This window comes from Rhinoraja longicauda, chromosome 12 (genome assembly GCF_053455715.1).
Source record: "Rhinoraja longicauda isolate Sanriku21f chromosome 12, sRhiLon1.1, whole genome shotgun sequence".
Classification (NCBI taxonomy): domain Eukaryota; kingdom Metazoa; phylum Chordata; class Chondrichthyes; order Rajiformes; family Arhynchobatidae; genus Rhinoraja; species Rhinoraja longicauda.
This window is the reverse complement of record NC_135964.1, coordinates 43,758,718-43,780,684: the sequence shown is the minus strand read 5'-3', so window position 1 is coordinate 43,780,684 and position 21,967 is coordinate 43,758,718. Positions and strand designations below refer to the sequence as shown.

General features: G+C 45.7%; 1 protein-coding gene across 5 annotated transcripts in view; it reads right to left on the bottom strand.

Annotated features, from left to right (window-relative positions):
- The window catches only part of prdm15 (PR domain containing 15), a 61,779-nt gene that overhangs the window by 20,617 nt on the left and 19,195 nt on the right, over positions 1–21,967 (bottom strand). For 4 of the 5 annotated variants that reach the window (XM_078409641.1, XM_078409640.1, XM_078409642.1 and 1 more), the window contains exons 6-15: positions 20,367–20,466; positions 16,331–16,438; positions 14,465–14,563; positions 13,293–13,514; positions 12,403–12,535; positions 10,380–10,498; positions 9,480–9,574; positions 8,540–8,636; positions 5,154–5,321; positions 2,319–2,407 (exon numbers count right to left, since the gene is read on the bottom strand). In XM_078409641.1, coding sequence (XP_078265767.1) covers positions 2,319–2,407; positions 5,154–5,321; positions 8,540–8,636; positions 9,480–9,574; positions 10,380–10,498; positions 12,403–12,535; positions 13,293–13,514; positions 14,465–14,563; positions 16,331–16,438; positions 20,367–20,466 — 1,230 coding nt within the window. The remainder of the gene's footprint in view (positions 1–2,318; positions 2,408–5,153; positions 5,322–8,539; positions 8,637–9,479; positions 9,575–10,379; positions 10,499–12,402; positions 12,536–13,292; positions 13,515–14,464; positions 14,564–16,330; positions 16,439–20,366; positions 20,467–21,967) is intronic. The other variant, XM_078409643.1, reaches the window with a different exon arrangement.

Sequence of the window (21,967 nt, the reverse complement as noted above, 5' to 3'; positions counted from 1 at the left end):
GACTGGCTACATTATCTATGCCTCTCATCTATAAACTAAAACTCTCGTTTGTTCGTTTGTTTGTTCCTGAACTACAGCCAAAACGGTACACGATAGCACGACAATTTTAGGCCCACCTTACTCACCGCCGTCTCTTTGGTGCTAATGGAAGAAGTTTCATTGAAATCGGTGTTATATTTTTTACGTTATTCACATTTTAAAGATTAAATCTATCCCCTAAGGAGGGAGGGGGAGGAGGGGGAGAAGGAGGGTTAAGGGGTTGAGGGGGATGGAGTGGGGGGGGGGTGGAGGGGAGGGAGGGAGAGGGGAGGGGGAGAGGAGAGAGAGGAGCGGAGAGGGGAGGGGGAGGAGGGAGGGAGGGGGAGGGGGAGGAGGGAGGGGGGAGGAGGGAGGGGGACGGGCGGAGGAGAGGGTGCTGCACCAATGCAGGAGAGTTTGGGCCCAACTGGTCCACTTAGTCTAGCTATTTTATAAACTTCTATCAAGCCCCCGGTTTCCGATGCTTCAGAGAAAATAATCCAAGTTTGTCCAACCTCTCCTTATAGCTGATACTCTCTAATCCAGGTATTATCCTGGTGAACCTCTTCAGCACATACTCCAAAGCCTCCGAATCCTTCCTGTACAGTGACCAAAACTCCAATAGGTGGCCTAACCCAAGTTTCATAAACCTGACTCTAATAGGAGGTCTCTCTAATAAGACGGGCTTGTTTTCCATGCAGCGGTAGTGTTGTTGCCTTACAGCACGAGCGTTGTTGCCTTACAGCACTTGCAGTGCAAGAGACCCTGGTTCGACTACGGGTGCTATCTGCGCGGGGTTTGTACGTTCTCCCCGTGACTTGCGTGGGTCTTCCTCCGGGATCTTCGGTTTCCTCCCACACGCCAAAGACGTACAGCTATGTAGGTAGATTGGCTTGGTAAATGTAAAAAAATTCCCTAGTGTGTGTAGGATAGCGGGGATCGCTGGGCGGCGTGGACCCAGTGGGCCGAAGAACCCGTTTCTGTGCTGCATTGCTAAACTAATCTAAACAAAGGAAGCTGAAGGAGGTTGTACAAACGTATGAGGGGGCATAGATAGGGCAGATAATTAAAAAACACTTCCCCAGTGAGGAGGCGTCTAAAAGTAGAAGACACACGTGTAGGGCAAAGCGTTTAGAGATCTAAGGAGGATCCTTTCCACCCAGGGAGTTGTCGGAATCTGGAACTCCCTGCCTGCGTGAGTGACAGAGACAGATACTCACACCATGTTTAATATGCATCTAGACGAGCACATAAATCACCAATATAGAGAAGGGTCAGGAGAGTTTGAGTTATAAGGAGACACTGGAAAGGCTGTGCCTTCTTTCCCTGGAAACATAGAAGCCTGAGCAATTTATAAAATAATGAGGGAGGGGCACAGAAAAGGTTAACGGCCACAGGCATTTCATAAGGTCATAAGGAAGAGGAGTAGGATTATGTCCATCAAGTCCACTCTGTAATTCAATCATGGCTGATCTACCCATCTCCTCCTAACCCCATTCTCCTGCCTTCTCCCCATAACTTCTGACACCTTACTAATTTCCTTCAGATAGAGGTGTCAAAAACTAAAGGGTCTAGGTTTACGGCGAGGGGAAATATTTAAAGTCACCCAAGGGGCACGTTTTTCACACTGAGGGTGTCGCGTACGAATAAGGAGTTCCTAAATTCTAGGAGCAGAATTAGGCCACTCGGCCCATCAAGTCTGTTCCATCATTCAATCATGGCTGATCTATCTTTCCCTCTCAACCCTATTCTCGTGCCTTTGCCCCCATAACCCCTGACGCCCGCACTAATGAAGGAGCTCGAGGAAGTGGTAAATGTGGGTGCAATTACAATATTTGAGAGAGAATCGGGCAGGTGTACGGATAGGAATGGTTTGAACGGATAAAGGCCAGGTGTTCAGAGTGTAGAGATAGAACATCGGCCCACCGAGTCCGCGCCGACCAGCGATCACCCCGTAGACTAGCACTATCCCAGAAACCAGGAACAAATTTTTACCAAAGCCAATTAACCTGTACTTTTTTGGAGTGTGGGAGGAAACCTGAGCACCCGGGGAAAACCCAGGCGGTCACGGGGAGAACTTACAAACTCTGCAAATTATCCCTAATGTGTGGGATAGTGTTGGTGTATGGTGATCGGTGGTCGGCACGGACTCAGAGGGACCGAAGGGCCTGTTTCCGAGCTGAATCTCTAAACTAAACTAAATTAAATGAGGGATCCAGTCAATGATGGTCAGTACATATTGAATTGATGTATTAATGCGCATAATGGCCTTCAGCATAAAGTGCCATCACTGCTCACACCTTTCCACAGACAGGACATCCCGATGGCTCCTTTTTGTGCTTCACTATTCCATTGGTCTCACTTTCATCTTTTTTCACACGTTTTCCACCTGTTTAAAAATAGATAAAAACATAACTGGAAAATATAACAACGAAACCCCAAATTACCACACGCGCGATAATAATATTCCTGTACAGAACCCAAGTACAGAGCGGTGAAATCCAATGATAAATTATAACCAGCTCCTGGAACAGTGACAAGGATACATTCCAACAGTCTGAAGAAGGGTCTCGACCCGAAACGTCACCCATTCCTTCTCTCCTGAGATGCTGCCTGACCTGCTGAGTTACTCCAGCAATTTGTGATACCCAGCATACATTCTAACATCAGGGCTAACGGAATCAAGGGATATGGGGAAAAAGCTGGAACTGATTTTGGACGATCAGCCATGATCATATTGAATGGCGGTGCTGGCTCGAAGGGCCGAATGGCCTACTCCTGCACCTATTTTTTTCTATGTTACATAGATTTGGGACCAGTGCTAAAACACTGCAGTAATACAGCTTCAAAGTGCCACACTTTACAAATCGGCAGCTGCTTGGTGTGATCAGAGAGGGGGCTAGTTTAGGAGATGTAATCAAAAGAATAGTTTAGTTTAGTTTAGAGATACAGTGCGGAAACAGCCCCTTCAGCCAACCGAGTCCACGCCGATCAGCGATCCCCACAGACTAACACTATCCTAGACACTGGGGACAATTTTCTATTTTTATCAAAACCAAATTAACCTACAAACCTGCACGTCTTTGGAGTGCAGGAGGAAACCGGAGCACCTGGCGAAAACCCACGCAGTCACAGGGAGAACGTAGACTCCATACAGACAGCACCCGTAGTCAGGATCGAACCCGGGTCTCTGGCGCTGAAAGGCAGCAACTCTACCGCTGTGCCTCTTAGTGCATAGTGTAGCTAAATTACATGAAGAGGGTTCTGGCAGACCTAAAACATGGCACAAATAACTTACCACACCCAATGCCTCCACTAATTACCCATTCAGTACCATGGGGTCGCTCTTTGGAAAGAACGTCATGGCCTTACCAATGAGTCACAGCCATTAGATTCATAGAGTCATACAGAATGGAAACAGGCCCTTCGGCCCAAGTTGCCCATGCCAACCAACATGTCCCATCTACACTAGTCCCACCTGCTTGTATTAGGCCCATATTGCTCAAAACCTGTTAAACGAATTAGTCTTAAAAGGTCAAGACAGGGAAATTACTTTCTCAAAGTACATAAAATCAAGAGTGAGAAAATCAGAGAAATTCAGGAGACACTTTTTCATGCAAAAGATTATTAAAAAGTAACTGGAATTTCCTAAAAGCTTCTTGATATTCTTGCAAAAGAATTCGATTTTTAGACAATAGTTGATTAGATTATTATTGGATGATAAGAAGGGTTTGAAGAAGGGTCTCGACCCAAAACGTCACCCATTCCTTCTCTCCTGAGATGCTGCCTGCCCAGCTGAGTTACTCCAGCATTTTGTGAAATAAATACCTTCGATTTGTACCAGCATCTGCAGTTATTTTCTTACACTTATTATTGGATGAGGCCAGTTACAGATTTTAATTGAAGATAAGCCAATGACTGACCCACTCCTGCTCCTATGCTCGAGTCCCACAATAAACAGGACAACATGAAGTGGTACGGTACGGCACGGTAGCGCAGCGGTAGAGTTGCTGCTTTACAGCGAATGCAGCGCCGGAGACACAGGTTCGATCCTGACTACGGGTGCTGCACTGTAAGGAGTTTGTACGTTCTCCCCGTGACCTGCGTGGGTTTTCTCCGAGATCTTCGGTTTCCTCCCACACTCCAAAGACGTACAGGTATGTAGGTTAATTGGCTGGGTAAATGTAAAAATTGTCCCTAGTGGGTGTAGGATAATGTTAATGTACGGGGATCACTGGGCGGCACGGACTTGGAGGGCCGAAAAGGCCTGTTTCCGGCTGTAGATATATGATATGATATGATATGATGATATGAAGTGCTGGAGTAACTCAGCAGGTCAGGCAACATCTTTGGAGAACATGGCTAGGAGGTGCTTTGGGTGCGAAACGTCACCCATCCATGTTCTCCAGAGGTACCGCCTGACCCGCTGAGTTACTCCAGCACATTGCGGGGTTTTTTTTGAACCAGCGTCTGCGGTTCCTTGTTTCCAGGGTAAAGGAGAATGCTTCGAATCAATTTATTGATTAGTGAGCACAGGAATTCATCAAGAGATTCCACTACCTGTGTGAACATTTGTCGGCAGGGTGGCGGTGGGAAAGGGCTCCGGTCTTACAACGCCTTGTTTCCAGGGTAAAGGAGAATGCTTCGAATCAATTTATTGATTAGTGAGCACAGGAATTCATCAAGAGATTCCACTACCTGTGTGAACATTTGTCGGCAGGGTGGCGGTAGGAAAGGGCTCCGGCCTTACAACGCCAGAGAACCGGGTTTGATCCCGACTACCGGTGTTTGTCTGTACGGAGTTTGTACGTTCTCCCCGTGACCTGCGTGGGTTTTCTGCCGAAATCTTCAGTTTCCTCACGCACTCGAAAGACGGTTAATTGGCTTGGTATAAATGTTTAAAAAATGGCCCTAGAGTGTGTAGGATAGTGTGTAGTAATGTTGCGGGGATCGCTGGTCGGTGCGGACTCATTGGGCCGAAGGGCCTGTTTCCACACTGTATCTCTAAACTAAACTAAACTAAAAAGTAGCGTGTAACTTCATAAGTTTCCTGTTGAACAAAGCAACTTTTCTGCCTCAGAAGGCAAAGGGACCTACAACGGAGATCGGTTTTGATTTGAAACGTTGCAACGTGCCTTCAGTGTGCCGTCTCTGGTGGTCCAACATCACGTCCTTCCGGTAGAACATTTTCCCGCAGGTATCGCAGGAGAACTTCTTGTCGCCATGCTTCTTCTTGTGCTTCGAGAGGTTGCTGTTCGTCGAGAAGAATCTGAAGCACATATCGCACTGGAATGTTTTGTCGTCTAGAAAATAAACAAAGCACATGCAAAGATGCAGGAGGGGGAAGATTTGGCGGCAAGGAAGATTGCAGCTCTGTTAACCGTCCATAATTACAGAGTCACAGAAAAGCATGGCCCAAAGACATCACTTCACCCCACTATGTCTATGGTAGTGCAGGTCCACCCCTGATTTTCCGGCACGCTTGGGTCCAGAGGCTTTCTGGATTAGAAACATAGAAAATAGGTGCAGGAGTAGGCCATTCGGCCCTTCGAGCCTGCACCACCATTCAATATGATCATGGCTGATCATCCAACTCAGTATCCCGTACCTGCCTTCTCTCCATACCCCCTGATCCCTTTAGCCACAAGGGCCACATCTAACTCCCTCTTAAATATAGCCAATCAACTGGCCTCAACTACCTTCTGTGGCAGAGAATTCCACAGATTCACCACTCTCTGTGTGAAAAAAAACTTTCTCATCTCGGTCCTAAAAGACTTCCCCCTTATCCTTAAACTGTGACCCCTTGTTCTGGACTTCCCCAACATCAGGAACAATCTTCCCTCATCTAGCCTGTCCAACCCCTTAAGAATTTTGTAAGTTTCTATAAGATCCCCCCTCAATCTTCTAAATTCCAGCGAGTACAAGCCGAGTCTATCCAGTCTTTCTTCGTTTATTTTGCCGGGCCAACGGAGGTCACGGCCTCCGGGAGGAGTCCAACAGTAACGGAACTATCCGCCTAGGCAGCCGAGGGGGCCGAGATATCGTCCCGCAAAGTCGGCTTCGGAGGTTGGCTATGGGAATGGATCTGCTGGCTCTGGCCGGGCCAGAGTTCCAGAGTCCCGGCCGCAGGGGGCAAATTCGGCCTGCCGATCGACCGCGGAATTGCCGCTGAGGTCGAGACCATCCGCCTCACCCGGCCTTGGCGTATATTTTCGGGGGAATATCGGCGGGGGCGATTTCAAGTGCGATCTCGTAATTTTGTCTGTTTCACGGAAAATGGCTGGTGGACCTACACACTGAAAGAGCTGTACAATTACTTCCACATCTCTTCTCCAAAGCCCTGTAACTTCAAGAACTTATCATGCTAAATAAATTCTAGAGCAACCCACGGTTTAGCTTTATCGTGTCAGAGAGATACTGCCCAAGAATAGATCTCCGATCCCACACTGCATTGACCCATTTTGCTAGATTATTCGGATCATTTTATGTTATGTTATGGTTTTTTCTTTATTGCTCTACAGTAATTTATTTATAAGGCTTCTATTGGTTATTTCCATGGTAATTCTAGCATTTCTTGTTGAGTGCATTATTGTTCCAGCTAACTTGCATAGTTCTCTCAGTCAGTGAGACTCTATCTTTTATGTGTAATCAATGCTGCTTTGACTTTGGACAAAGTTGCTTTCTTTTTTTACAACGATGAATTTAATAAAGCACCAATCAACTTAAGTGGTTCGATTGGCAAGATCCATCTAACATGCAGTTGAGCACTGGGGTCCTCTAAAGGACCTTTCAAAAACAGAAAGGATCTTGGCAGGAGTTTAGTTTCGTCTATTGCCACGTGTACCGAGGTACATAAGATCATAAGTGATAGGAGCAGAATTAGGCCATTCGGCCCAGCCTGTCTACGGCACCATTCAATCATGGCTGATCTATCTCTCCCTCCTAACTCCTCTCAACCCCATTCTCCAGCCTTCTCCCCATAACCTCTGACACCTGTACTAATCAAGGATCTATCGATCTCTTCCTTATAAAATATCCACTTGGCCTCCACAGCCTTCTGTGGCAAAGAATTCCACAGATTCACCACCCTCTGACTAAAGACATTCCTCCTCATCTTCTTCGTAAAGGAAGGTCCTTTAATTCTGAGGCTATGACCTCTAGTCCGAGACTCTCCCACTAGTGGAAACATCCTCTCCACGTCCACTCTATCCAAGCTTTTCACTATTCTGTGAAAACCTTTTTGGTTGCATGCTCACCAGTCAGTGGAAAGACTATACATGATTACAATCAAGCTGTCTACAGTGTATAGATGCAGAATAAAGGGAATAACATCTCCTGGGAATCTGTGCAAAAGATGTAAGATATGGCCATGTTTTCTTCATAGGGTATATCCAAGCTCTAAACATTGCTGCAACACTAAGAATCCTGACTAGCAAAATCTCAACTTGTTAAGAGTCATAGAGTGATGCAGTGTGGAAACAGGCCCTACGGCCCAACTTGCCCACACCAGCCAACATGTCCCAGCTGCACTAGTCCCACCTGCCTGCGTTTGGTCCATATCCCTCCAAACCTGTCCTATTCATGTACTTGTCTGTTTCTTAAACCTTGGGATAGTCCCAGCCTCAACTACCTCCTCTGGCAGCTTGCATCATACACCCACCACCCTTTGTGCGAAATAGTTACCCCCTCAGATTTCTAGTAAATCTTTTCACCTTCACCTTAAGCCAATGTCATCTGGTCCTCGATTTACCTACTCTGGGCAAGCGACTCTGTGCATTTACCTGATCTAATCCTCATGATTTTATACACCTCTATAAGATCACTCCTCATCCTCCTGCGCTCCAAGGAATAGAGACCCAGCCTACTCAACCCCTTCCTATAGCTCACATCCTCTAGTCCTGGCAACATCCTCATAAATCTTTTCTGAACCCTTTCAAGCTTGACAATATCTTTCCTATAACATGGTGCGCAGAACTGAACACAATATTGTACATGCAGTCTCACCAATGTCTTATACAAATGCAACATGATTTCCCAACTTCTATACTCTATACTTTGACTGATGAAGGCCAATGTGCCAAAAGCCTCTTGGACCACCTTATCTACCTGCGACTCTACGGTCAAGGAACCATGCACCTGCACTCCTAGATCCCTCTGCTCTACAACACTCCCCAGAGGCCCATCATTCAACGTGTAGGTCCTAGCCTTGTTAGACATCCCAAAATGCAACACCTCACACTCCTCTGTATTAAATTCCATCAACCATTCCTCAGCCCACCTGGCCAATCGATCCAGATCCTGCTGCAATCTTTCACAACCATCTTCACTATCTGCAAAACCACCCACGCTTGGTTTTTCTGGTTTGCATTGAGTCAGCCTGGCCATGTAATTATGCTGTAGGTAACATCTCTGGGTCTGGGAGGACTAATGCTAATCGAACTTAATGCTAAAGATACAAAAAACTGATGCACCCGAACACAGCCCTAAACAGGGCTGCCACTTCCACTGACAGCAAATTTACCTCTTTTACCTGTTCGACAGTTGTGAAACTCCAGCGCTGTTCTGATGCGGAAAGCTTTTAGACACGTGGAACACTGGAACATGTAGCAGTCATCCACCTGGGAAGCAACAACAATCACAGCTTAATAACTGGTGTAATAATCGGGTACAAAACAGCCAAAATTCACCATACAAAGTAGCACACAGTAAACGCAGCTGGTAAAAGCAGCAGTCCAATAATTGGTGTAATAATTGTTTCATTTCTAGGAGCAGAATTAGGCCATTCAGCCCATCAAGTCTACCCTGCCATTCAATCATGGCTGATCTATCTTTCCCTCTTTACCCCATTCTCCTGCCTTCTCCCCATAACCCCTGACACCCGTACGAATCAAGAATCTATCTGCCTCTGCCTTACAAACATTGTCTTGGCCGCCACTGCCTTCTGTGGCAGTGAATTCCACAGATTCACCACCCTCGGACTCAAGAGATTCCTCCTCTTCTTCCTAAAGAAACGTCCTATGATTCTGAGGCTCTGGCCTCTGGTCCTAAACTATCCCTCTAGTTATTTGCTGAAGGACTCCCAATTATCAGTTCGGAAGAGGACCTTACCTGCCGCTCTCCCGGCCCAAGTGAGGATAACACTGGCAAAGGAAACGGGGTGTTGATCATGGAAGGGCGGAGGATGCAGTTGGCAGTGTGGGTGACGAATAGATGTGGAAAATTGTCCACAAGAAGCAGGACAAATCCAATCTCACTAATAATCGCCCATTCATTCACTCCACTCATAATTATAAGCCAAGTTATAGAAAATGTTAGCAGTGCTGTCAAGTAGCACTTGTTCATCCGTTAGCTGTAGCAAGATTTGCTTACTTTAATTTCAATAAATCATAAATATAATTATATATATTGTAATTGTAAATGTCATTAAAAAGGGCAATTGGTGCCAGTGACTCCGTTTTCACCTCATTTCTGCTGTGCTTGTAAGAGACGTGTTGTTTCAGACTCTCCTTCCGGCTGAATTCTTTCGCACACTCATCACATTTATAAAGTTTAGCACCTGGAAGATAAAAGATAATTAAATTTAAGCAAAAGCAACTGTGCCCTTAAAACTGATGAAGAATAATCTTATAAATTATAATCCAGTTTAGGTCGGTAAACAGTGAGAGTGCAATGTTAACGGGTGCCGATGATTGACTTTGGTCGGTGTTCATATGGTGATCAATACTCCGTGACGGCACACTGTGTGGTCTGACCACTAGAGGCGCTGTCTGTACGCAGTTTGTACCTTCTCCCCGTGACCTGCGTGGGTTTTCTCCGGGTGCTCCGGTTTCCTCCCACACTCCAAAGACGTACAGGTTTGTAGGTTGATCGGCGTGGTGTAATTGTAAAATGCTCCTAGTGTGTGTAAGATAGCGTTAGCGAGCGGGGATCGCTGGTTGGCGCAGACTTGGTGGGCCGTAGGGCCTGTTTCTGCGTTGTATCTCTAAACTAAACCTCAGTGAGGAAAACTATTGAACAAGAAGGGCAAAGTTGGCAGAAGTATTTTCATTTATATATAATGTGCGGAACAAGAAATGTGGTTATTTATTTCTGTACAGGCATTTTCAGATTAGTGCCTCAACAGGTTTAGACAATAGACAATAGGTGTAGGAGTAGGCCATTCGGCCCTTCGAGCCATTCAATGTGATCATGGCTGATCATTCTCAATCAGTACCCCGTTCCTGCCTTCTCCCCATACCCCCTGGCACTAAGTTTAGGAACTTAGAAAAAATATATATCATGCAGATAACAAGTTACCCCTTTAAGAAGGGTCCTTAGCATTTGGATAAGTAATGGGCCTGATGTTAGACCATTGGTGTTACCATGGGAACGGATGTGTCTCTTCAGGTTGCTGCTGTTGTTGAAGTATTTGTTGCAGATGTGGCACTGGTAGACTCGTAGGTCACCTGAACGTCGTAATATCTTCCTGTGAGTGTCCGGCCTGTGGGAGAAGAATAAAACATAAGCAAATGACACTGCTTATAAAAATGTGTACACAATCGCAGGATGGATGTGGATTTTTGCACTAATGCCTTGCTATTTTTGCAGTGTCTTTTTTCTCCCCCAATGTCTTGCATAATTTTTATATAAATTATATGTACGTTAAATATGCTTTGTTTTTGTATGTCGTCTACGTGCCTGTGATGCAAGATTTTTATTGTGTCTGTACCTCACCGTACTTGTGCATATGACGGTCGACGTGAACTTGGTGGGCCCATTAGAAGGATGAGAGGGGATCTTATCGAAACATATAAGATTATTAAGGGGTTGGACACGTTAGAGGCAGGAAACATGTTCCCAATGTTGGGGGAGTCCAGAATAAGGGGCCACAGTTTAAGAATAAGGGGTAGGCCATTTAGAAATGAGATGAGGAAAAACTTTTTCAGTCAGAGAGTTGTGAATCTGTGGAATTCTCTGCCTCAGAAGGCAGTGGAGGCCAATTCTCTGAATGCATTCAAGAGAGAGTTAGATAGAGCTCTTAAGGATAGCGGAGTCAGGGGGTATAGGGAGAAGGCAGAAATGGGGTACTGATTGAGAATGATCAGCCATGATCACATTGAATGGTGGTGCTGGCTCGATGGGCCGAATGACCTCCTCCTGCACCTATTGTCTATTGTCTATTTCCATGCCGTCTCTCTAAATTAAACTAACTATCCATCAATAAAAAATTAGTTAGTTTAGACTTTAGAAATATTGCGTGGAAACAGGCCGTTCGGCCCACCAAGACCGTGCTGACCAAAGATCCCCAGTACACTAACACTATCCTACAAACTGGGGCAATTTACCATTCTACTGAAGCTAATTAACCTGCAAACGTGTATGAGTTTGTGGAGTGTGGGAGGAAACCGGAGCCAAGCGGAGAAAACCCACACGGTCACGGGGAAAACATTTCAAGTCCATGCAGACAAAACCCGTAGTTAGGATCGAACCCGTGTCTTTGGCGCTGTAAGGCAGTAGCTCGACCGCTGCGCACTGTGCCACCCTTCTATCCACCACAGTTGTGAAAGAGAGAATGAAAGAGAGGGCGTGCAGCGTAGGTTCACTAGGTTAATTCCCGGAATGGCGGGACTGTCATATGTTGAAAGACTGGAGCGACTAGGTTTGTATACACTGGAATTTAGAAGGATGAGAGGAGATCTTATCGAAACGTATAAGATTATTAAGGGGTTGGACACGTTAGAGGCAGGAAACATGTTCCCAATGTTGGGGGAGTCCAGAACCAGGGGCCACAGTTTAAGAATAAGGGGTAGGCCATTTAGAAATGAGATGAGGAAAAACTTTTTCAGTCAGAGAGTGGTGAATCTGTGGAATTCTCTGCCTCAGAAGGCAGTGGAGGCCAATTCTCTGAATGCATTCAAGAGAGAGCTAGATAGAGCTCTTAAGGATAGCAGAGTCAGGGGGTATGGGGAGAAGGCAGAAACGGGGTACTGATTGAGAGTGATCAGCCATGATCACATTGAATGGCGATGCTGGCTCGAGGGGACGAATGGCCTACTCCTGCACCTATTGTCTATTATCTATTGTCTATTGATATTAACATCAGCCTTTAGTGTTGAACTTCCCTCATTAGTAGCCTTTCCCCAATTTCAGAGCTAAGCTTCTCTGCCCTGGATTCCCCCCCACCTGCACCGACCGTATCCCCCCACCAGAGCTGCCGTGCCAGCCTGACGTAAATTCTCTTGTTCTCCTTCCCTCCCGAAACGCCTTTAATACATTAAGGCAACCTCATTGCATCTACGATGAAATGACAATTTCAGTGGGCTTGCAAGCTGCTGGGAGCTACGAAAGGGTTGGCAGGAGCCAAGACATATTCAACAAACACACATCTATATCCCTGAGACTTGCCTCAAATTTGTGCGTACATGACGGCCATTTCGCAACATTTTTCCTGAATTTAACAAATCGCCTATTCTTCCTTCACGCACAGGTGTTTCCAAAGGTGCCGATGTTGAAGAGGTTTTCACAACACTCTCGGACCCTGCAAGGAAACGCAGGAATTACAAAAGAAGGGGTGCAAAAGATTTCAGTGGAACGTAACAGGAATTTCCTAAAAGCATCTTGATAGTCTTGCAAAATAATTAAATTTTCAGACAATAGTTGCCAAGACTATTATTGGATGAGGGTCAGTAACAGATTTTAATTGAGGATAATACAATGATTGACCCACTCCTGCTCCTATGCTCGAGTCCCAAATAAACAGGGCACCACAAAGTATTGGAGTAACTCAGCGGGCCAGACAGCATCTTTGGAGAACACGGATCGGAGGCGTTTCTGGTGCAAAACGTTTCCAATCCACCTTCTCCAGAGATGCTGCCTAACGTTTAGGAAACCATTTTTAGGGTAAAGGAGAATGCTTAGAATCAATTTATTGATTAGTGAGCACAAGAATTTATCAGAAGATAATTTGGGTGCATAACGCCACCTATCCATGTTCTCCAGAGATGCTGCCTGACCCACTGAGTCACTCAAGCAGTTTGTGTCTTTCCTGACTCTGCAACTTGACATCACTTTGTCAATTAACCCTGCCGTACCCCCAGCAGTCCACCCTCCCTTTGGCCCTTCATTCTATGAGGGGCAGGATCTGGCACGAGGTCCCCACTTACTTAAAGTCATTTTCAGAGCCTCCCAAAAGTACGTTTTTTTTAAAAAAGACACGTCTTTTGCGATAATGAACTGCAAAATGGCCGCAGCTCACGCTGCCTTCCCACCGCACCAAACACAGAGGTGGTCCAAACCTGCGTTCTGGTTGCAGTCCGGCCGCAACTGTTCCGGGTCAACCCGCCGTAACTTTGGCTTCCGAGGCCGCCTGGCTCTGCTGGACTTGTGCTCCGGATTGGCGGCTACCTCAACTGCCGCTGGGCGGTCGTCGGGGAGAGCTCCCGCGGCTCGATCGGGAACCGGATCTTTCACCGGAGGAGGCACTCCGTGAACTTGCTCCAAGTGATTCATCAGATGGTCTGCGGTTGTCAAGATTGTATTTTAAAACCAAAATGTTTATAATCCTATTCGTTTTTCTAATTACTTGCTGTACCTACATAAAGTATTTTACAAAATGTGCACTCAGGCACCAAGATCCCTCTCATCTCAACTCTGCCATCCATTTACGTCCTTTAATTCTGAGGCTGTGCTCTCTGATTATACGCTCTCCTACTACTGGAAACATCCTCTCCACATCCACTGTATGTAGGCCATTCATCATTCAGTAGGTTTCAATTAGATTCCCTTCATCCCTCTAAACTCCTGCAAGTACAGGCCCAGAGCCTCATCAATTCATCATCAATTTGTCTTAAAAAAAAGCATTTCACTCTACCTCAGTACATGTGACAACAAACTAAGTACCACAGCCAACAATGGACCATTGTGGGTTCCACATTCCCTTGGTCATCGGCGCCGGCTCTGATTTGTTCTGAACCTTGTCACGCCTCTGGTTTCCTTTCCCCCCGACTCTCAATCTGAAGAAGAGTCACAACCTGAAACGTCAACTATTCAATTTCTCCAGAGATGCTACCTGACCCAGCATTGTGCATCTATCTTAAACTATATCTAAACTTGGAACCTTGCATGTAATTTGCCAAACAGAAATGCAGGTCACCGATCCAAATTCAACACAGGTTTAGCACAATCATTTATTTTCTATCCCTCCCTATAGACTTCATGTGCACTCTGATTATTGACTCTCCTACTACTGGAAACGTCCTCTCCACATCCACTCCATGTAGGCCATTCATCATTCGGTAGAAAAAGTAGAAATAACCAAGGCCATGGTTTATTTGTTTTTAATGAACCCAATCAATTACAACTTTTAGTATATTTTTACTCCAGGATCCCAGTTAGACTTGACCCTCGATCCCATTTGGATGCTAATTTTACAAGTAAGGTAACTATTATTTTAGGCAAAGCATCTCACCTGTGAGCAGATGTGGTTCCTGAAAGACATCAGAACACACTTTACAAGTCCACTGATTCAGGTCCACTGGAGGGACTGAGTTCCTCTCTTTATCTCTGTCTGGAGAAAAAGCCCATTAAGCCAAGGAAGGAAACAACAGACCATTAATGTTTCAGGACGGCACAGTGGTGCGACTGCCTCACAGCGTCAGAGACCCGGGGTCAATCCTGACCCATGGTGCTGTCTGTGTGGAGTTTGCATGTTCTCCCTGCGACGGAGTGGGTTTCCACCGGTTGCTCCAGTTTCCTCCCACATCCCAAAGACTTGCGGATTTGCAGGTTAATTGGCCTCTGTAAATTGCCTCTCATGTTTGCAAGTGAATGTGACAATGAGATAACATAGAACTAGCATGAACAGGTGATCAATGTTCGGCGTGGACTCAGTGGGCCGAAGGGCCTGTTTCCATGCTGTATCGTGAAACTAAATTAAAGTATATCTAGCCCCATCCAGATCTATCATGGATCAAGTTCGGTCAACGGTCTTTAAAATGTTTAGGAAGGAACTGCAGATGATGGTTTATAGTAAAGATAGACACAAATGCTGGAGTAACTCAGCGGGTCAGGCAGCATCTCCAGAGAAAAGGAATAGGTGATGTTTCGGGTCGGAACACATCTTCAGTCAAAATGTTTGCTAGTTATCTAGTTATGCCTTCACCTCAATATGCCATTTTTTGGCATTTACTGCATATTGCAGCCAATAAAATTGTAGCCTTCAAGAGTCTAAGGAACACCCAGGAAATAGCTTGGAAAATCTGCCTCCTTCAGGGTTTAAGGCCAGCCCGAGAGATCATCCAGACTTTAACACGAAAACCACACCACACACAACCCCAATGCAGATGCAGTTTAATGTGGATAAGTGTGAGGTTATCCACTTTGGTGGTAAGAATAGGAAGGCAGAGTATTATCTGAATGGTGTCAAGTTAGGAAAAGGGGACATACAACGAGATCTGGGTGTCCTAGTACATCAGTCACTGAAAGGAAGCATGCAGGTACAGCAGGCAGTGAAGAAAGCCAATGGAATGTTGGCCTTCATAACAAGAGGAGTTGAGTATAGGGCAAAGAGGTCCTTCTGCAGTTGTACAGGGCCCTAGTGAGACCGCACCTGGAGTACTGTGTGCAGTTTTGGTCTCCAAATTTGAGGAAAGATATTCATGCTATTGAGGGCGTGCAGCGTAGGTTTACTAGGTTAATTCCCGGAATGGCGGGACTGTCATATGTTGAAAGACTGGAGCGACTAGTTTTGTATACACTGGAATTTAGAAGGATGAGAGGAGATCTTATCGAAACGTATAAGATTATTAAGGGTTGGACACGTTAGAGGCAGGAAACATGTTCCCAATGTTGGGGGAGTCCAGAACAAGGGGCCACAGTTTAAGAATAAGGGGTAGGCCATTTAGAACTGAGATGAGGATAAACTTTTTCAGTCAGAGAGTTGTGAATATGTGGAATTCTCTGCCTCAGAAGGCAGTGGAGGCCAATTCTCTGAATGCATTCAAGAGAGAGCTAGATGGAGCTCTTAAGGATAGCGGAGTCAGGGGGTATGGGGAGAAGGCAGGAACGGGGTACTGATTGAGCATGATCAGCCACGATCACATTGAATGGTAGTGCTGGCTCGAAGGGCCGAATGTCCCCCTCCTGCACCTATTGTCTATAAAACTGGCACGTTTACCAAAACTGGAACGTCACCCATCCTTTTACCTAGAGGGATGCTGCTTGACCCGCTAAGTTACTCCAGCGCTGTGTTTATATATTTGGCATAAAGCAGCATTTGCAGTTCTTAGTTTCTACATTTAGCGGACGTTTATCAGAATGACAGAGAAAAGCTCACCTGGAGTCAGTATCCCAGATACCATGGTGTTACTTCCCTTGTCACATAATGATGTTACGGACTGGATCTTGGGCATTAGTTTCAGCTCATCCTCACATCGCTTCTCATCTGGGGAAACAGAAACATACGTAGGTGCAGGAATAGGCCACTCGGCCCTTCGAGCCAGCACCGCCAATCAACATGATCATGGCGGATCATCTACAATCAGTACCCCGTTCCTGCCCTCTCCCCCTTTTCCCTTGACTCCTTTCGCCTCAAGAGCTAAATCGAACTCTCTCTTGGCAGCTCTTTCCTGGGTTGCCCTCTCAGCTCAGTGCAGGTGGTGGGAGAGAGGAGGATGATGGCAAAACTAACATCGCTGCTGGACAACGACTCCCACCCCATGCAGGACACTGTCACTGCACTGAGTAGCTCCTTCAGTGACAGACTCCTTCACCCCAAGTGCGTGAAGGAGAGATATCCTTCCTTCCCGCTGCTGAGACTGCACAACCAGCACTGCTCCCAACAGACGAGTCAACAATAACAGCTAAGAACACACAGAAAACGGATGACAATTTATGTATCTTTTATTTATAATGAATGATCTCTTGCTCTCTTGCTATCCACTTTGCTGCTGTAACACTGCAAATTTCCCCGGTGTGGGACGAATAAAGGAATAGATTATTATTATTATTATTATTAAAAGAGCAAGGCTTACATTTGCATGCAAAAGATAGACACATAATGCTAGAATAGCTCAGCGGAACAGGGAGAGGGAAGGAATTGGTGACGTTTCGGGTCGGAACACTTCGTCATCTGCAATTCCTTCCTAAACATTACAGTCCCATACATTTCATTCACTCTGGTCTCCATAATAGTCCCATCGCAAATTCAAAACCGAAGTAGTCTTTTCCTCCCCAGACACAACTTAGCCTAATCGTACTCTCTTGCTTGTTCTCCATGTTCTTAATATTTCTCTTCTTTAAGTCACCACATAATTCCTCTTTAAAAGAATCTGAAGCATCAGTTCCAACATCAGTGTGTGTGGGGGGGGGAGACGCAAAGTACAAAAGGGGACCCGACGTGGGGAGGCCATTGAGAACAAAGAGGGACCCCTGGCGACTGCAATGAATAGACAATAGGTGCAGGAGGAGGCCATTCGTCCCTTTGAGCCAGGAACGCCATTCAATGTGATCATGGCTGATCATTCACAATCAGTACCCCATTCCTGCCCTCTCCCCATACCCCTTGACTCCGCTATCCTTAAGAGCTCTAGCTAACTCTCTCTTGAAAGCATCCAGAGAATTGGCCTCCACTGCCTTCTGAGGCAGAGAATTCCACAGATTTACAACTCTCTGAGTGAAAAAGTTTTTCCTCATCTCCGTTCTAAATGGCCTACCCCTTATTCTTAAACTGTGGTCCCTGGTTCGGGACTCCCCCAACATTGGGAACATGTTTCCTGCCTCTAGCGTGTCCAATCCCTTAATAATCTTATATGTTTCGATAAGATCCCCTCTCATCCTTCTAAATTCCAGCGTGTACAAGCCCAGTCGCTCCAGTCTTTCAACATATGACAGTCCCGCCATTCCGGGAATTAGCCTAGTAAACCTACGCTGCACGCCCTCAATAGCAAGAATATCCTTCCTCAAATTTGGAGACCAAAACTGCACACAGTACTCCAGGTGTGGTCTCACTAGGGCCCTGTAAAATTGCAGAAGGACCTCTTTGCTTCTATACTCAACTCCTTTTGTCATGAAGGCCAACATGCCATTAGCTTTGTAACTTTGTCGGCGCCCTATACATGGCGACTCTTTGCATACCTTGTGTATAGTGTGTAAAATAAAGAATCACACTGACATGTCACATATGGAAAAAGTATCTATCTATCTATCTGTCTATCTATCTATCTATCTATCTATCTATCTGTCTGTCTGTCTGTCTGTCTGTCTGTCTGTCTGTCTGTCTGTCTGTCTGTCTGTCTGTCTATCTGTCTGTCTGTCTGTCTGTCTGTCTGTCTGTCTGTCTGTCTGTCTGTCTGTCTGTCTGTCTGTCTGTCTGTCTGTCTGTCTGTCTGTCTGTCTGTCTGTCTATCTATCTATCTATCTATCTATCTATCTATCTATCTATCTATCTATCTATCTATCTATCTATCTATCTATCTATCTATCTATCTATCTGTCTGTCTGTCTATCTATCTGTCTATCTATCTATCTATCTATCTATCTACCTATAAAGATATATTGTATCTATCTATCTATCTATCTATCTATCTATCTATCTATCTATCTATCTATCTATCTATCTATCTATAAAGATATATTGTATCTATCTGTCTATCTATCTATCTATCTATCTATCTATCTATCTATCTATCTATCTATCTATCTATCTGTCTATCTATCTGTCTATCTGTCTGTCTGTCTGTCTGTCAGTTTGATACAGAATGTTCAAGATTCTAATTATCTTTAATGTTTTAATGAAGTAAATATCGTTTAATTTTAATGGCTTAATATTTGTGAACCCTTCTTAACATTCCACTAATCAATGGATATGTCATATCCAATCTCGCAAATCATAATCAATTCACACTCCTTAGTATATCTTTCCAATCACCTCTCAGCTCGAGTCATGGAGTTGCAGAGCCGTACAGCATGAACGCAGGCCCTTCAGCCCAACTCGTCCGTGCCAACCAAGTTGCCAAGCCGAGCTTGTCCCCACCTCTCTGCGTCTGACCCACATCCCTCCAAATCTACCCTATCCTTGCACTGATGTTGGAACTGATGCTTGAGATTCTTTTAAAGAGGAGTGAGAATTAATTATGATTTGCAAGATTGGATACGATTATGGATACGATTTGCGAAATGGGAAAACAAAGTTAATTAAAAAAGCACTAATCTAATAACTAGTTAGGTTTATTATTGTCACATGTCCAGGGTACAGTGAAAAGCTTTCTGTTGTGTGCTATCTAGTCAAAGAAAAGACTATACAGACAATCAATGTGGAATTCAATAGGGAAAGTCTTGCTTGATCAATAAAGCTAGAACGTGTGAGGTAAGGATCCAAACAGAAAATGGATGGCAGAGTTGAGATGAGAGGGATCTTGGTGCCTGAGTGCACATTTGTAAAAGACTTTATGTAGGTACACCAAGTAATTAGAAAAATGAATAGGATTGTTACACCATTAAGTGTGTTTCGCATTTAGAGTATTGTGTTCAGTTCTGGGCACCATGTTATAGGAAAGATGTTGTCAAGTTGGAAAGGGTACAGAGAAGATTTACGGGATGTTGCTAGGACTCGAAGATCTGAGCAATAGGGAGAAGTTGAGCAGGCTGGGACTCTATTCCTTGGAGTGCATGAGGATGAGGGGTGATCTCATAGAGGTGTATAAAATCAGAGAGTGGTGAAGGTGTGGAATTCTCTGCCTCAGAAGGCAGTGGAGGCCAGTTCGTTGGATGCTTTCAAGAGAGAGCTGGATAGAGCTCTTAAGGATAGCGGAGTGAGGGGGTATGGGGAGAAGGCAGGAACGGGGTACTGATTGAGAGTGATCAGCCATGATCGCATTGAATGGCGGTGCTGGCTCGAAGGGCTGAATGGCCTACTCCTGCACCTATTGTCCATTGTCTAAAAGAAGAATAGATCAGGTAGACGCACAAAGTCTCTTGCGTTAAGGGAATCGAGGACCAAAGGGCATAGGTTTAAGGTGAAGTGGAAAAGATTTAGTAGGAATCTGAGGGGTAACTTTTTCACACAAAGGTGGTGGGTATATGGAACAAGCTGCCAGAGGAGGTAGTTGAGACGGGATTATCGCAACATTTAAGAAACAGGTACATGGATAGGACAGGTTTAGCGGGATATGGTCCAAATGTGGGCAGGTGGGACATGTTGGTCAGTGTGGGCAGGTTGGGCCGAAGGGCCTGTTACCACGCTGAATGACTATTCAAATTTATGTCGCTTGAAAACAAGAACAGAACACCAAAAAAAATCCAAAAAAGAAGAAAGTGATCAAATTCTGCAAACCACTGCAACAAGGCCTGGTCTTTATATGCCAGCTCCTTACCCTTCACTGCATTCACTGTTTGCTTGAGCATTGACTTATCCATCTTCTTTGCATAGAACACTGCGTACCAGACACGAAGCTCGGTACCAGGATGAATGTCCTGAAAGAGAGAGAGAGCACCATCATGAAATCCATCGGGCGGTCACGGTGGCGCAGCGGTAGAGTTGCTGCCTTACAGCGAACGCAGCACCGGAGTCCCGGGTTCAATCCTGACTACGGGTGCTGTTTGTACGGAGTTTGTACGTTCTCCCCGTGACCTGCGTGGGTTTTCTCCGAGGTCTTCAGTTTCCTCCCACACTCCAAAGACGTACAGGTTTGTAGGTTAATTGGCTTGGTAAATGTTAAAAAATTGTCTGTAGTGGGTGCAGGATAATGTTAATGTGCGGGGATCGCTGGTCGGCGCGGCCCCGGTGGGCCGAAAGGGCCTGTTTCCGCGCTGTATCTCTAAACTAGAAACTAAAACGAAATAAGTAGCTCACAGACTCGGACCCAAATCCTTTAGCCATTTTCACGAGCAAAGGATTCAATGAAGCACAACTTTAAATAACTGGCAAAAAGGTGAGAGGGGAGAGGGTGGTGGTGTTCTGAGACTCAACATCTGAAGGAACTACGGACAGCAAAACCTTGGAAATGAGTGTGACATACTGAGACATACAAAGCTCCGGACCAACTACCACAAGCCAGATTCAGTCTTATCCCTCTTTTCTGGCAAAACCACCACAGGTCCTACAAGTTCACCACCGCTTTTCCGTCATTGGTTCCAGAACTTTGCCGGATTATCCATTTTGCCAGATCAATGGAGGTCACGGCCTCCAAGAGGAGTTGAACGGCACTAGAACTGCCTGAAGGGTCTTGACCTGAAACGTCACCCATTCCTTCTCTCCAAAGATGCTGCCTTCTCTCCCGAGTTACTCCAGCATTTTGTGCCTATCTTCGGTTTAATTCAGCATCTGGTTCCTTCCTGCACACCAGAACAGAACGCTTAGGCACTGGGGGGGCCCTAGGCACTGGCCTGTAAAGTCAGCTCGGAAATAGACACAAAAAGCTGGAGTAGCTCAGCAGGACAGGCAGCATCTGTGGAGAGAAGGAATGGGCGACTTTTCGGAACGAGACCCTTCTTCAGTCTGGTTAGGAATGAGGGAAACAAGAGATATAGACGATGATGTAGAGAGATAAAGAACAATGAATGAAAGATATGTAAAAAAAGTGACGATTATAAAGGAAACAAGCCACTGTTGGCTGTTTGTTGGGTGAAAACGAGAAGTTTGTGCGACTTGGCTGGGAGAGGGATAGAGAGAGGGGGAATGCCGGGGCTACCCGAAGTTGGAGAAATCAATATTCACACCACTGGGCTGTAAGCTGCCCAAGCGAAATATGAGATTTCAGCTCGGAAGTCGGCTTTGGGAACGGATCCGTCGACTCTGGCTGGGCCTGAGCTCCAGTCGCAGGGGAAAGCTTCAACCCGCCCATCGAAGACCGACCTTGGAAGTCCCGTTGAGGTCTAGATCGGCCATCTCGCCCGGCCTGGGCGCCACATTTTCGGGGTGACCTCCGGGGAGGATTGCAAGCGCACTCTCGTAATATTGTCCGGATTAAAGAAG